Source organism: Cotesia glomerata, linkage group LG5 (genome assembly GCF_020080835.1).
Source record: "Cotesia glomerata isolate CgM1 linkage group LG5, MPM_Cglom_v2.3, whole genome shotgun sequence".
Classification (NCBI taxonomy): domain Eukaryota; kingdom Metazoa; phylum Arthropoda; class Insecta; order Hymenoptera; family Braconidae; genus Cotesia; species Cotesia glomerata.
The window spans coordinates 8,062,910-8,079,035 of NC_058162.1; the positions used below are offsets into that span (position 1 = coordinate 8,062,910).

The following is a 16,126-nucleotide window of genomic DNA, read 5'->3' on the forward strand; positions in this document are numbered from 1 at the left end:
TAAAAAATTCATTCAAAAATAATTATTTAAAAACATTATTTACAGATTTTTTTTCTAATTTGCCTTTAAGAAAAAAATTTAGTCACAAAATTAATAAGAAATTTAGTTTAGACTTAGAAGATACAAGTATTAATAATGAAATTAAAATAAAGTGATGAGTAAATATGAATTTAATCCAACAAGCATCCAAGTACGAAGTTTTTACACTAAAATAAATTTTTATAAGCTGAAACAATTTTCATATGTCAAATTACTAACAAATAGTTCAACCGATTTATCTTAAGATTAAGTTTATAAATAATTATTTTACTTTTACAAAAAATTTGACTTTTGGATCATTGAACCAAATTTTCACGAAAATTATTTTGTTTTCAAGTCTTGTAGATAAATACATATAAAAAGTAAAAAATAATAAATTATTAACTTTACTACGTTTAATTAAACAATATTAATTACTTTAATGTAACTGAAATTTTTACATGGCGGTTTTTTAAGAAATAAATTATTATAGAGAGAATTTATAAAAAAAAAAATACAACTTGTATAAATTGAAAAAAAAAATTAATGTAATTTTTTTAAAACATTAAAATTGATTTGTAATATTAATAAAAAAAAAATTCTATAAATTTTTTAAATCGCTAAATACGCATTTTGTAATTTTTATATGAATAAGAAAAAATTTTTTTTCTTTTTATTTAATAAAAAAAAATTAAGAATTTACCCCGCAGATTCTTTTAATATAAATTAAATCGCTTTTGGAGTGAATTTCACTCCACTAAAATTAAATTAATTAAACATCATCCGTAAATTTTTTACTTTGTAGGGAATGATAATTATTACTATTTCTTCACAAATAACTTCAATAAATATTTATTGCAATAAACATTTAAACAATGATCGATTTAATTATATTAATTTGACAAATTATAAATGAATAAATTAAAATTTAAACAAAATGATTCAAGTAGAAAAATTCATTGGCATAAGTAGAGTTAATTTAGGTTGGTCACAAATTATTGAATCTTCAGCCGTAACTGACGCACTTATACTGTCTAATAAATTTTGTATTGCATTTCGATTATTATTATTATCATTACTATTATTATTATTATTATTATTAGAATTGTGAGTGCGTTTCACATGTTCCCGTCGGTGCTTCAATTCCTTGAAAGCTTTTCCGCAATAATCGCACACGAAGGGCCTTGTAGCTTCATGAGACCGCAAGTGGCTGCTGAAATGACTTTTCCTTACAAATTTCTTGCTGCAAATAGAGCAAGCAAATTGGTAACGCCCTTCATGGGCTGCGACGTGAGTATTTAGTGTCCACTGGGTTTTGAAAGTTTTCGCACAGTAGCCGCACTGAATTTTGCTCTTGTCTTTTTCAGCAGGTGACTTTTCATTTTGATTTTTGTTGCAGGGCTCTGTAGGCACGCGCGGGTTTTTTAGTAATAGTAGTTCTTCTAGAAGAAAGTCGTCGATTTTTTCTTCAGGTTCGAGGTCCAGTGAAGATGTTATTTCTTGCGAATGGTGCTTCAGGTGATTCGATAATGATTCTTCGCTCGGGAATTTATTCTCCGAAGATTTCTGGATTGAATAAATAATTTTTTTTATTATTTTTAAAAAAAATCTAAAGTTATTTTTTAATCCAAGTTCTACTATAGTTTTTTTTATTTATCTAGAATATTTTATAATTAAAAAAAAAAAAAACAATATTATCGACTTTCAATTGGATTTTTCTTCTTAGATTTTATCTTTAAAATTAAAAATTGAACACTTGGTATTCTAAAATTCTAAGTAGTTGTTAATAAAATTAATAAATTACTTTATACTGTATAAAGATTTAGACTTTGTCTGTATATAAAATTTTTTGAATTATGTAGGTAATTTTTAAAAAAGAATTCCTAAAAAATAAAGAAAATTTTAAAAAGCTAAAATAAAATTTTTTCAACTGAATAATAATTAATCTTAAAAATTCATTAAAATCACTCTTATGTTCATTCAATATGTCTGACTGAAAAAAAAAAAAAGCATATACTTATGTAGATAATGTTTAAATAATAACTGAATTTTTGAATCATTAATTAAATATTTGGCAAGAAAAAATAAAAAATACTAAAAGCTAGCTTTTCTTTTATTTCAAACTGTTTTAAAATAAACGATTTGACCGTTTTTTATTTTTAACAGATTTGTTTCTTGTTAAAAAAAAAGAAACTTGGTTTTAATAAATAACATCATTCGAAGAGCTGATCCTTACTTTGTAAATTCCAGTTTTGAGAGGTAGCAATTCTAATTGTCGAAGAACAAATAATGAAAATAATTTTTAAATTGACTCAATATGAAAATTACTTTTAAAAATTCTTTATTTTAATTCTGAATCATTTGTTTGAATAAAAATATTAAAATATATTTGAAAATTGAACTTTGGATCAAAAAATTACTTAAATAACAAACATTTTGGTAATTGTTTAGTTTAACGGTCATATATAATTTTTTGATATGAAAACTGAAAAATTAATATTTTTAATTAATTATATCCCGTGTAAAAAAAAATTGTCCCAAAAAAGTCCAAAAAATTTCCCAAGCATGGACATCCAAACGTGACACAATAAGGGAAATTTTTTGGACAATTTTGGGACATCACATAAATAATCGGAAATTTTCAAATAGTTATACATATTCTAAGAACTTTTTTGTCAATTTTAAGTATTTTTTTTAAGATTTTCGGAATATTCCTAAGATAATTTAAGAATCAACGCGTTTTATTTTAAACAATTTAGTTAAAATTTTGTCCTTAAAATTCTATGTGGAACATTTTTCCAATAATTTAAGGACAAATTTTGAAGAATTTGAAAAGAAATTTTGGATAATTTTAGAACAGTTTTGTAACATTTTTTAGACAATTTTGGAACATTTTTAGAATGTTTTGAATATGTTCCAAATTTATTTTCAAAATATTCTAAAATTATCCAAAAAATGTCCCTCATTGTGTCATGTTTGGATGTCCACGCTTGGGACATTTTTGGGAAAATTTTTTTTACACGGGATTCTATTTCATGGGTTCAAATATTTTGAACCGCGAAACTAACCAATTGCCATAAATATGTATTATTATTATTAATAGTAAAAAAATATAAAACCTTATGAATAACAGCGTGACTATTTAGTTGTTCAAAGTTCTTAAATTTTAATTCACAAATATTGCAAGAGTAATCATCAGTATCACTATTATTATTATTATTATTATTATTGTTATTCTTGTTATTGTTGTTTTTATTATTATTATTATTATTATTATTATTAGTAGTAGGGTTATTATTACTTCTAGGCGACTTAGAAGAGTGTGTAGTATTAATATGTCGTTGCAGTATTAGATCATTGAGAAAATGATCACCACATTGGTCGCAAGTACGTACATCAGAAGGTTGAGGCTCAGAATTGCGGTGTAATTTAGCTTGATGGCGCGCAATATGACGTTTTAAATCGTGAGCACGTGAGAATGCACGTTGGTACCTCGAGCATGTTGGTATCGGGCATCCCTTGGTTTTGTCAGGCGTGTTAGTCGGTCTCGTCTTTGGCGAACTTTCTTTCTGACTCTCCAGCATCGATACTGACACTTCTACTGGTTCCATTGAAACCAATCCTTCCGATGGCATCGCTTCGATTTTTGACTCTGATTTTCCCAGAGATCCATTTTCTGATAAGGTTACCACTGGCAAAGCTTGTAAATTAATACTCTGATTAATGTCTTTTCGAAATTCTATAGATGCTACGGCGTCTGTTACTGTCGACAATCGGTTTGATAGTGGGATAAATATTATTCCATGTGATATTGAATCAACCTCCATTTTTATTTTCTGTAACAATTTTTATTGTTTATAAATTTTGAGAAAAATTATGAAAAAAGTTATAAACAATTTATTGAAAACTTTTATTAAAAAAATAAATAAATTATGAAAATTTAATTACTGTAAGAATTACAAAAATAATCATCTATCAAAAAAATTTAGATACAATTTTTTTATTTTTAAATTTTAAACAAAAAATATTTTTTCAAGTCCGATATTTACAATTTATTTTTATTTTATTGAAGATTATTTTTTTAAGTATCTAAAAAATTATATAATTTTACAAAAAAATTATTTTATTAATTATTTCACTTAAATTACTCATTAAAAAATTTTATCTTGCTTATACACAATAAGCGCCTTTTATAGTGACTAATTGTAACAAAAATCCCCTGACTAAAACCATCGATTTGAATAGATGTGGGCCCCTTTATTATGCCTCATATTTTAAATATAAACAATACTACCCAGGCATTTTTTATTCCAAGTATTTATTTTATCACTTTATTCTCGGTATTTATATTTTCAAGCTACAGATCAAATTTCTGTGTATACAACATAATTAAAGACTGATTTTTTTTTTTTCGTACATGTATATTACACAAAAATAAATTTCTTTCAATAAATTTTCGTTAATTAAAAAAATTAACTCAAAATTCACTCCAAATAAAATTATTTATAATAATACATTATAAAAAAATTAAAAAAAAGATCGATGTTAATCTATTTTTGATCGAATTCTACAAATAGCTCTTACTGTGGGTTAATTTTAATTTTTACTCCAGCTTAAATATGTAAATCTATAAATATTGTCTTAAATACTTTCAAAATTACTTACATTTAGAATACTCAAAAAATAATGACAGTAATTATTGTTACTATTTATGTCAGTCAGAAAACACAAACAAAAATAACTCTTTAATATTGAATTTTTCACTTTCTTAATTTTAAATGTTACACTTTACTTTGTGTAGATTTATGTATTTATATTTATATATACAGAGAGCTTACTGTCAGAAAGAAATGAAAGTGTGCTAGTCTACAGTGTTGATATCCTGAACTCTGAACTAAAACTGGACAAAACGATCAACAAATTCATCTTATGTTTCATCTATGTTTCTAAATTATCTCCACCCCCGCAACTCAATATTATCTATACCACTATTAAGTACCGTATTAAAACTTTTCAATACCCTGTTCTCTTATTTTATTTTTTTTTGTGTCTGTAATTTCAATCTTTTTACTATTATTATTGTTATTATCAAATAAAAATTTCCAATTTTTGATAATTACTTTTTAAAATTTGAATGCAATTTTTTTTTTTTTAATTTCATTTTGAAAATTTAAATAGTAAATTTTTAATTATTTATTCTTAAAATGTTAAATAAATTTATTAACTATAAATAAAATTTTTTTTTAATATGTGAAAATTTATCCGCGGGATATTATTAATTTCAAATTTTTTTAAATTGCGTTCAATATTCATCGTACATTAAAAGTTAATAATTTTTTTAAATTAAATATATTTACCACTTTTTTTTATGTAATTTTATTTAACAAACTGTTTCTTTCATTCGAATATTTTTATAATATATAAAGATAATTTTTAATTATTAAAAAATTTATTAAAGTTAAATTTTATACGAACCTGAGTATTGTATGTGCGCATGTTTATGATTGCGTATAAATAACGCGCGCACTTCTCTGAATGCGCATGATTTTTAAATATTATCTTTGAATCTTATATTGAATATCCAAGAAACCCAAGAAATTATAAATAGTGTAAACATAAATGTAAATAATAATAAAACTAAATAGTAATTTACAGCAATTTATCCAGGTGTAAAAAGTCTTAAAAACATAAAATTTTTTTTTTTTATGTTTTCATAATTGAATGGAAAAATTTGGATACTAGTTTATATTAAAATAAATTTAATAATTTGGTCGGTCCAAAATTTTCTAAAATCGGATCATATATGGAATTTTTTTAACACAACTGCATCTCGATGTTAGAAAATTCAAAATTTCAACTAAAAATTAATAAGCAACTATTAAGGTAGTTGTCGTGCTTAAGGTAGTTGTAGCGTGATAGGCATTTCAACAGAAAATTATGAAATTTTTTTTATTGAAAGATAAATATATTAATAATTCACTACCAAAATTTCAGATCAATTGACCGCACCGTTTTTGAGTAATTAATTTTTGAAATTGCATCTTTTACACGTAGCGGTATAGAGAGATGATAAAGTTAGTATGAAATCTTTGGCCCACTCGAGTGGTATGGAAGATTTCATACTAACTTTACCATCTCTCTATACCTCTACGTGTAAAAGATACAATTTCGAAAATTAATTACTCAAAAACGGTGCGGTCAATTGATCTGAAATTTTGGTAGAGAATTATTAATATATTTATCTTTCAATAAAAAAAATTTCATAATTTTCTGTTGAAATGCCTATCACGCAACAACTACCTTAAAACATACCGTCATAAAATTCTAAATTTTTGTATCCACAGATTCGGTAGAATCTGGCGCCAAGTTCCGTTCAAATCCGTTGTAAACGGAGCGCCAGACCACCGACTGTGTTTACTGTAAGCAGAACGGTTTTTTGAGGTTGCGAAATTTTATTTAATTCTACGGTACTTTTTTTACCCAATTTGTTTATCATAACAGTAATTCATAATTTATTTCACCGTATTAATTAATTATATTCACTTATAACAATTTACTTACTTGAAATTATTAAATTTTATCAGCACATACTATAGCTCGCTCACAAATTTCGATCCTGACTTTTTTTTGATGGAGAAAGGTCAGCGCCACAGACTAGATAAAATAAAAATGTGTAGTAATCCTCCTATAGATAAGCAACTACAGTTAAAAAAAGTAATTCACAGCTTACATTTACGGCCGCCAGGGTGCACTGGAATTATATCTACATAAACTGTAGCTTCAAGGGGATAGTTTGCAGTAAAAAATTCTGCCAACGCGAGATTTAAGTTGGTACCAATTGTAAATTTTCATTATAATTACAAAAAATACTAAAATCCGAACAAAAACAGTTTCACTGTAAGAAAATCGCGCCAAGTCCACGTTCGTAAGACTATTAGGAAAAAAAAAATTTTTTTTTCTTTACAAAAAAATACAAAATTAAAAAATTAAAAAATCCAAGTAACCGATATGATTGTTTATGATTTTCGGAAATTAAAAAAAATCTTATTGTAAATTTAAAAATTAAAAAAAAAAATTTAGAACGTACTTGGTGTGCGTCATTGTGTATTTCAATTTTTTTAAAGTCCTAGTAAATAGATTTTACGAATTTCATTAAAAGTAATAATATATTACACACCTAGGGAAGTAAAGTAAGAAATGTCTCAGATCACATGTAATTGTCGGCCGAGGCGAAGCCGAATATTTTGCAACCACGCACACTAAATACGTTCTAAAATTTTTTTAATTTTAAATTTACAATAAGATTTTTTTTAATTTCCGAAAATCATAAACAATCATATCGGTTACTTGGATTTTTAATTTTTATTTTGTATTTTTTTGTAAAGAAAAAAAAATTTTTTTTTTCCTAATAGTCTTACGAACGTGGACTTGGCGCGATTTTCTTACAGTGAAACTGTTTTTGTTCGGATACTTATTAAGAACGATGATACAATGACCCTAAAAATTTGAAGTCGATTGACCACCTATAACCCGAGATGAATTCAATTAAAAATTGGATATTTAACATTGATTGCATACGCTCTCTGCAGTTCTGTATCAGTTTTTTAGTTATAAAAAAAAAAACTGTCAGAAACTTTAAAAAACTGACAGTCATAATGTATTTGTTGTGAGTTTAAAAAAAAATAAAAAAAAAATTTTTGACCGTCTAATTATTTATAAATAACGGATTAAAGTTTAACAATTTATGAAAAAGTATATATCTACGGAGTCGGACAGAAACAATTATGTGAGTTGCGTCTCTACGGGTACAGTCGTGTAAAAATTATGGATTACTTAGGTACAAGCTCATATACTTTTGCGACGCGTATAATCTCTAATTTTTTGACAAGATTGTACCATGACAACTATCTTAAGGAAATTCATTTGATAAATATAATTTTTAAACAACCTTAAAAATCGTCTAAAAAGTGTCATTTTTGATGTGCAAAGATTTTTTAATTTTTAATAAAATTTAAAGGTCACATCAATTGAAATATGACGTAAAGATTTGACATTTTAGTTCAAAAGATGAGACTATAATTAAACACTGCGATGAAGGACTAATTGTCGCGCATCTATAATAATAATAAATTTACGAAATAATAATCTTGCACTTTTATTAAATGAGACAAGTTAGACAAGTACATGCAAATTAGATAGTTAAAAGTTTAAGTAAGGGTTACACATATAAACGATTTTCAAATTGACAAGCTTACCCCTGTAAAAAATATTTATGACTTATATAGTAATCCTAATTTTTTAGTAATTAATTAAAAAATAAATATCTTATTTTAAAATAAAAAATAACTTTAATATTTCCAATAAAGTTTTTAAACATTATTTAATTCATCAATAAAAAATTTTCATATTTAATTCAATTTTTGTTCAATTTAAAACAGTGAAAATTAATTTATTTGCTTCGCCGTAAATTCAAATAAAAAATTATCAGATGAACCGAATTTTTAAAAACTTGCTAATAAAGCAGCAAACTAAATAATTTAGATAAATGTGTTGAAATTAAATAAAAAAAAAAAAACCGTTTTTACGTTTATGCTAATCCGAATAGAAGCAGGCGACAAAAGGGCGTACTATCATTACCATTACATTATATGTATATTCTCATGAGAATTTTCCCTTGAATTTAATCATTTTAATCAGCTAATGCTACTGAATAATGACTAGTGTTTTTTTTTTTATAGTTTTTTACAAAATTTTATTGTTTTGTCGTTAATAATAATTTTTTATTTTACACTATTATAATCACAGTTTGCATTAATGATTGTTTATAGTCATAATTAAATTTACTATTTGTTATTTTATTAAATTATGCAGAGGACTTCAGTTTACTAATTAAGTAATTAATTGGTATAATTATGGTAAAAATGTGAGACTGTTATTAAAGTAGTAAAGTATGTTTGATATTTAATTAACTTTATTCATCCAATTATGTGTAATTATTGTACTAATAAAAAAATTTTATCAAATTGGAATAATAATTTTGCGTAAAAGTTAATTAAAACTTTACGAATTTTTTATGAAATAAAAAAATAAATATGAAAAATAAAAATTTATTAATCTTTAAATAAAAATTTACTAATAATTATAATTTATTTAAAGAAAAATTTGAAAAAAAAAATTTTTTCTTTATTTTTTACTTTTAGATAGAAATTTGCGAAAATAAAAAAAAAATTTTAATGTCAATTTTTTATGATCAAAATTTTGGATTTAATTTCTAGCGTTTTTATTTAATATTTGAATAAATTCAACGTGCTTTACTTAATTTTTTTGAATAACACTTAAGACATAATTAGTCAAAAATTCTTCAAAATATCACCGTCAAATTCTCTTCAAAAAATTAATACATAGTATTTACTATAATAAATATTTATTTGTAAGAGTGACATTTATAAATACCAAACTAAGTGCTCTGCATAACTTACTTTACCATTAAATTACAGTCTATAGGCTACAAACTATGACAACATTTATTGACAATATTATATATATATTCATAATACATAACAGTATGTCAGTATAATGCATCTCTAGATTATTAGATTAAATATCAATATCTACTGACTCAAACCAATATTTACTTAAAAATAAATTTCTATATATACACAAAATAATAATCATATTTCATAATATTTTTTATTTTTATTTTAAATAGAAAATTTCAGGATTTATTTTAAATCCGTCAACATTTTCTTTGTTCTTACAATTAAATAATACTATTTTTATGTTAAAATAACAATTTATCTAAAGCTTCGCTATGTATACAAATTAGCTTTCTCATATATTTTCATACATAGAATATGTCAGCTTTAATTTCCATAAAAAATTTGCTTTTATAAATAACATATTCTTTATTAAAATTTAAAAAATTATAGTAGTAATAAAAATAAATTATTTGCTAACAAAATAAATTTTAAAAATTTACTAAAAGGAAAATTAATTATAAAGTAAAATTACCAAATTAATTAATAGAAAATTTATTGAATATAGTTTTTTTTATTTTTTACTAAAAAATAATGTTTTTTTTTCTTTACTGTAAACTTATGTTGAAGCTGTTTTTCTAAATGCAAGTGGTTAACTAACCAGAAAATAATACAACAACTAAGTATAGTAATTAGTAATAAAGAAACTAGATTTTTTTAGACATGCCTAATCAAACAAAACTATTGAACCAATAGATATAATAATACATGCTCAATTGCACATTTGTAACTTGAATTTTTTAGCTCAGAAAATAATGTTTTAATTATAAATTCGTTATTTTCATTTGTGATTTATTTGAAATAAAAATAAAAATTTATTTATTATTTATATAAGTGAACATTTATTTATTTAATGATATTGAATTTAATATGAAATAAATTTTAAATAATTAATTATTTTTAAAGTTTGTTTTTGAAGGCGCGCAGTAGCCCTATTGGATCCGGCCCTTACTTACCAAAGCATTGGACCGGGTTCGAGTCCGGCGTACACCAATGAATATTTTCAATATTTAAGTATATTATTCTGCTCAGCCCAAAAAAATAAAACGAGTTCCAATCTCAAAAGTTTACCCCCTACCGTAGTCGCTCATGACCTTAGTAGTTTATGCGAATTTGAAAAACAAATTAAAAAAAAAAAAAAAAGTTTGTTTAAAATATCAAACTAAAATTAAGCAAGCATTTTCATGAGTTTTTATAATAATATTTCAATTTTTGGATAAGCTCTTATTTAAATAATCTAAATAAATATTTTAAATAATCTATATCTATACTATTAAATGGCGAGGCCTTTTTTAGACATGCCTAACTGAACAATAATTACTAAACCAATAGACATCTAATTAATTTCATAAAATTTTTCGTTTCTCAGTTAATGTCTTAAGTTGATAATATTTTTTCGATATATTTTTTTAATTTAAAAAAAATAATAACTTTTTATTAAAAATCCTTTCTTTAGTAATTTTATTTAAGTAAATAAACTAATTAAAAATTTTCCAAGTTCAATAGAATTTTAATTACGATTATAGAGATGTAAATATATACAAAACTAAATAATTTTTATTTTTAAAGATCAACTTATAAGATATTTCGATAATATTGACAGCATTCGTCATTGCAAATAAAAAATTATAAATAGTTTACAAAATTTCTTAAAAACATAATTGAAAGTAAATACTGAAGTAAAGTTGAAAAATTGTTTTATTAAAAATAAACAAATTTAAACTCAAGCCCAACGAAGCAGGTAGTTGACGATTAGTAACAATAATTACGTAAAAACAAATAATAACTCACAATTAATAAATAAATATACAACTTCACAGAAAAATATCAACAATGAAAAATAAAAATATGACAACTATTGAACAATAACTCACAAGTTAAAAACGGAATTTATGATATTTATTAGTATGCTTGAACAAACTAAACGTGAAAGTATCATTAAAGATTAACGGTTTGGAAAACTAGGATCCTCAAGAGTAAATCCATTACAAACGATCTATCTATATATAATAAATTTATAATATTATATAGCGTACAATTTTCACTTTGAGAATACTATTGGAAAGTAAACATAATCGGACATCGATTATTCCGCAACTTTTTTATTTATTCTTTTTTCATTATTAACAACGATTATATTTATTATATTTGTTGGTATTATAATAAAAAATATTTACACTATTATTTACATATTTAAACAGATGATTATGATGATCAAGTGTCGGCATAATTGCTGATGGTGTTTTTTATCCACTCAGTGTAATGTTGGACCTTTGTATAAACATCTGGGAATCCCGGTCTGGCGCATCCTGATCCAAAGGATGTTATACCGGCTAATTGCCAGACGCCGTCACTTCGTTTGCACTGTAACGGGCCGCCTGAGTCACCCTGTAAATTATGCCAAATTTTAAATCAATTTTCAGTCATAAATAATAATATCATATTAATTAATTAGTAGTAAAATAATCGAGAAAACATTCGCAGATTTTTTTCAGTAAGAAAAAATTAAATTTTTATTTTTATATTATTATAGTAATAAAAATAAATTACCACGCAAGATCCAGAAGAGCCGTCGAGGTGCCCAGCACACAAGTGCCCGTTCCTCAGAGGCACCGAATTGCCGTAGGCCTTTTTGCAATCCTCCAGAGTCAGAAGCGGGATACTGGCTTCTAAGAGCGCGGCAGACAATGAAGGTGATGGTCCAGATCGACCCCAGCCGGAAGTAAAGCAATTTGTGTCTACGAGTTTCTTTTCTGTTTCTGGCTCGGGTAGACAGATTGTTCGGATTATTTTTGAAAGTGGAGCTGGTCTACTTAATTTCATCAGAGCTGAAATATATTATATTTTTTATTTTAATTGTTATTTCTTTTTTAGAGTTATTCAAGTGTAATGGTAAGACTTATTTTTTTTATTTTATTAATTTGTTAATAGAAGCTAAAAAAATTGTTCAAGTTTTAATTAAGTGTGAAAATTAATTTTTGTCTTTATATTTTTTAATTTTATGTCTGTAATTTTAATTTTTTTTATTATTATTATAATTAAAAAAAAATTCTTGATAGTTTCTTTTTTCAATAATTAAGTAAATGCAAAATTTATTTTTAATTTCATTTTAAAAAATTGAAATAATAATAATTGGTAATTTTTTGAAGTTTTTTACTTTTATTTTTTTTCAAGATAAAAATTAAAAACATCAAATTCATGTAATTAAAAAATGAAAATAATCATAAAAAAACTAATTATAGTAAATTGAAAATAAATCATTAAATTAACAAGTTTTTTTATGCTACAAAATAAGTTGTGGTGAAGGTAATAAAAAAGTAATAACATTCACATAAAATATGAGTATATGCTATCTTTAAAATAAAAATATGAAATAACAAGAAAATGATTTATCATTTCAATTACCATATTATATAGAAGTGTCAATTATTTCTTTTTATAAAATGTTTACATTTTTTAAAAGTGAAGTAAAAATTTATAATTAAAAAATAATTTAATATAATGTAGAATTAAATTTTTTTTTATTTCTACGCAACAAAAATGTAAAAGGTTGTATGAATTTTTATAGTTTCTAAAGGTTGATATTACTTTTTTCAACAATTATAAATTCCTGGTTTCCATTGAATTTTTTTAAGGACATTTTCAAAGATCTGTAGTCATGCAACAAAAAAAAATAAAAAAAAAACCACGTATTAAATACCTGGTATTATTTTCACTGTCAAGAAAGTAAAGTCTACTATAAAAAAATAGTAAAAAAAAAACTTACCAATATCATGATTATAATTATCAAATTTTTCATGAATAACCACTCGCTCAACCGGTATCCTGACAGATCCTCGATTACCAGAATCTAATTCCCATTCACCGAGCACCGTCGTCCATAATGCGCCAATAGGTAGATTGAATACATCACTGCAATTAAAAAGTAACTTAATAAATAAAAAATAAATAAAAAAATTAAAAAAAAAAAACAAACTTAAAAAGTGAATTTTTTTTTATTTTCAAAATTAATAATTAATTTAGATTTTTACAAAAATTTTATTCAACCCAAAAATTTAAATTAATTTAAAATCGCAAAAATTGTTAAAACACTTAAGAAAAAATTAAAAATTTTCTTAAAAAATTATTTAAAAAAATAAAAAAATAAATTTTATCATAAAATTCATTAAAATCCTCAAAAATTAATCAAAGAAATTTATAAAAAAAAAAAAAAAAATAAATATTTTTTCAACCCACCTTACCGAACAAATAAATAAAAACATACTTGTGAATACAGTGAGCTGCAGTGAGGACCCAGGAAGGATCAACGAGGACTCCTCCGCACCAATGGCCGATGAACCCCAACTTCGGGTGCAGAAGCTGCAGGGAAGCTTGCCAGGGCCAAGATCCACGTTTGCTCGGCTTCCCATTGAAAATCCTCCCCGTGGCCCTTGCGGTGGTCATCCTCTTTGGCTCCAGGGCTCCGATTTTGGTCTCGAGAATGCCCCGCGGCTGCCGATGTGTAACTGCAGGATTACCGCACTCTACCATTCAAAAATTCATTCTGTACGGCTTACGCCGTGCTTATTTGTAAACGAATTCCCACAATATTAAATATTAAAAGTAAAAATAAAAACAATTTTTTTATTTTTTTACATTAATTGTCGATTTATATACATAATTTTTATGTTTGAAATTTTTAGATGTAGGAATCCGGTTATCAAATTTAATAATTGTAAATAAATGATAAAATAATTTTACAGTAGAACCTCGTTAAGCTAAAGTTTAATAAAAGAAAAAATTTGAAAAATAGAGTATCGAGTTTTTAACTTAGGGAGGTTTTAAAACTTAAAATTTTAATTTGATAAAATCAGTTTCGAAGAGAAAAAAATTTTTTTTTAATGTTACAGAGAAGAAAAAAATTCTTCGCAAAAGAAATAATTTTCTTGACTCAAGAAAATATTTAAAATTTTCTTGACTAGTAAAGTTTTAGAGCAAAAAAAAATTTTTGAACAAAAAAAATATTTTTTTGCTTCAAAATAATTTTGGTTTACGGAAAAATTTGCTTGGTGCCATTAAATTTTTTTTTTTTAATTTTGCTAATATATGAGCACTTTTTCAACTTTGGAAGTTTTTAACTCGATAACGAATCACTTCAAAGAGACGGTCAAGGTATTTTTTTATAAGTGATTAAACATGATAAAAAAAATCTAAATAAAAGTTTTTGTTTATTGAAAATCAAGTCGCAAAAAAAATTAATTTTTTAATATAAAATAAAATTATCTGACTCAAAAAAAAATATTTATGGAGATATTTAAGGTAAAAAACCCAGTTACACTGAACTGGTTATTGACACTTGCAGTTTTATTTTAATTAAATAAAACAAATCGACTCTAATAAATTAATAAATATAATTTTTGAATTATAAATTTTAAGAAAGTTGGTTTTTTGAGAACAATTTATTTTTTTAATTAGAATAAAATTGCAAGTGTCAATCAACTAGGCGAGTGTCAATAACTGGGTCTTTTACGTTATCTTAAGTAAAAAATTTCTTGCTTCAAAATAATTATTTTGATCTTCGTTAATTTTTTTGGATCAAATAAATTTTTTTTCTGTGCGGAAAATTTCTTGAGATAATATATTAAATTTTTTTTTAGTTTCTAAAGTTAATTTTATTTTTTTTCTTATCCTTTTTATCAACATTTAAATTATACACTGGAAAAAAAGTTAGTTTAATTCAAGAGAAAAATGATTGAATCAAGTAAAATGTACTTAAATCAAGGCCCTTAAAAATTATTTTCTTGTTTCAAGAATTTTTTTTGCCAATTTCTTTTTAATTACTTTTTTTTTTAGACTTTGAAGGGGAGTTAACATAAACATTTTTTAAGTTATAAAGGTTCTATTGTAATAATAAAATACTTACTCGGTTGATTTTTAATCATCGCTTTGATTTCCTTGTTAAATAGCAAATAAATTATCAATAATTTACTCAAAAAATGCATTGTATTTTTTTTTAATAATCTTCTTTTAAAAATTTTTTTAAATTACATATTTCAAAAATTAAAAACCACTAACACTTGACACTTAAAATTTAAAAAAAATTTTTTTTTGTAACGACCAAAATAAAAAATAAGATTTAATAAATAAATAAATAGATGTGACTTGTAATAGTTCTCTTGCCTGAATGGACCATCTTACAATCTTACTTCGAAAGTTATACACACGTTTCCGCTTTATTACTCCTTTTTTCGCTTACTTACTCTTACTTATGCTCGAGTCTATGTACTGTGTACTATAATAAAACACCAAGACAAGACTAGAGTGTAAGAGTGTTTGTATTTCATATTAACTTATACTATTAATGTAATGTAATATAATAATAAATAAAAATATCTGGTGGGGTTTTAGAGTAAGTAGGAAAAGTTTTGTTCTTTAGTTATTAACTACCCAGATTACAAGATTGTAAATATATAAACAGAGGAATTTATGATTGATAATGATAGACAATGGATTTATTGTGTACAGTACTCGTTTAATTCTATACAATTCACAATATAATAGATTATAAATCCAAGATGTTTTCTTTTGTGACC

The 16,126-nt window shown here is 24.1% G+C and overlaps 2 protein-coding genes across 12 annotated transcripts; both read right to left on the reverse strand.

Moving 5' to 3' along the window:
- Nucleotides 1-900: 900 nt before the first annotated feature.
- LOC123264917 (zinc finger protein 530-like) lies at nt 901-5,003 on the reverse strand. Of its 4 annotated transcripts, XM_044728449.1 has the most exons (4): nt 4,684-5,002; nt 3,288-3,854; nt 3,138-3,248; nt 901-1,584 (listed from the first exon to the last, which is right to left on the reverse strand). In XM_044728449.1, exons 2-4 carry the CDS (start codon nt 3,843-3,845, stop codon nt 961-963), a joined length of 1,293 nt encoding a protein of 430 aa, XP_044584384.1. In that variant the 5' UTR covers nt 3,846-3,854; nt 4,684-5,002; the 3' UTR covers nt 901-960. The 4 variants fall into 4 exon arrangements, with proteins under 4 accessions (XP_044584384.1, XP_044584383.1, XP_044584382.1 ...); XM_044728448.1 differs by having other exon boundaries at nt 3,138-3,854; nt 4,857-5,003; XM_044728447.1 differs by having other exon boundaries at nt 3,138-3,854.
- Nucleotides 5,004-11,235: 6,232 nt separating this feature from the next.
- LOC123266253 (chymotrypsin-like elastase family member 2A) lies at nt 11,236-15,883 on the reverse strand. Of its 8 annotated transcripts, none has more exons than XM_044730386.1 (5): nt 15,457-15,883; nt 13,819-14,077; nt 13,321-13,466; nt 12,105-12,382; nt 11,236-11,942 (listed from the first exon to the last, which is right to left on the reverse strand). In XM_044730386.1, the coding sequence occupies exons 1-5, from the start codon at nt 15,533-15,535 to the stop codon at nt 11,769-11,771; spliced, it is 936 nt and encodes a 311-aa protein (XP_044586321.1). In that variant the 5' UTR covers nt 15,536-15,883; the 3' UTR covers nt 11,236-11,768. The 8 variants fall into 8 exon arrangements, with proteins under 8 accessions (XP_044586321.1, XP_044586322.1, XP_044586327.1 ...); XM_044730387.1 differs by having other exon boundaries at nt 13,819-14,059; nt 15,457-15,882; XM_044730392.1 differs by having other exon boundaries at nt 13,791-14,059; nt 15,457-15,882.
- Between the last annotated feature and the right edge of the window lie 243 nt (nt 15,884-16,126).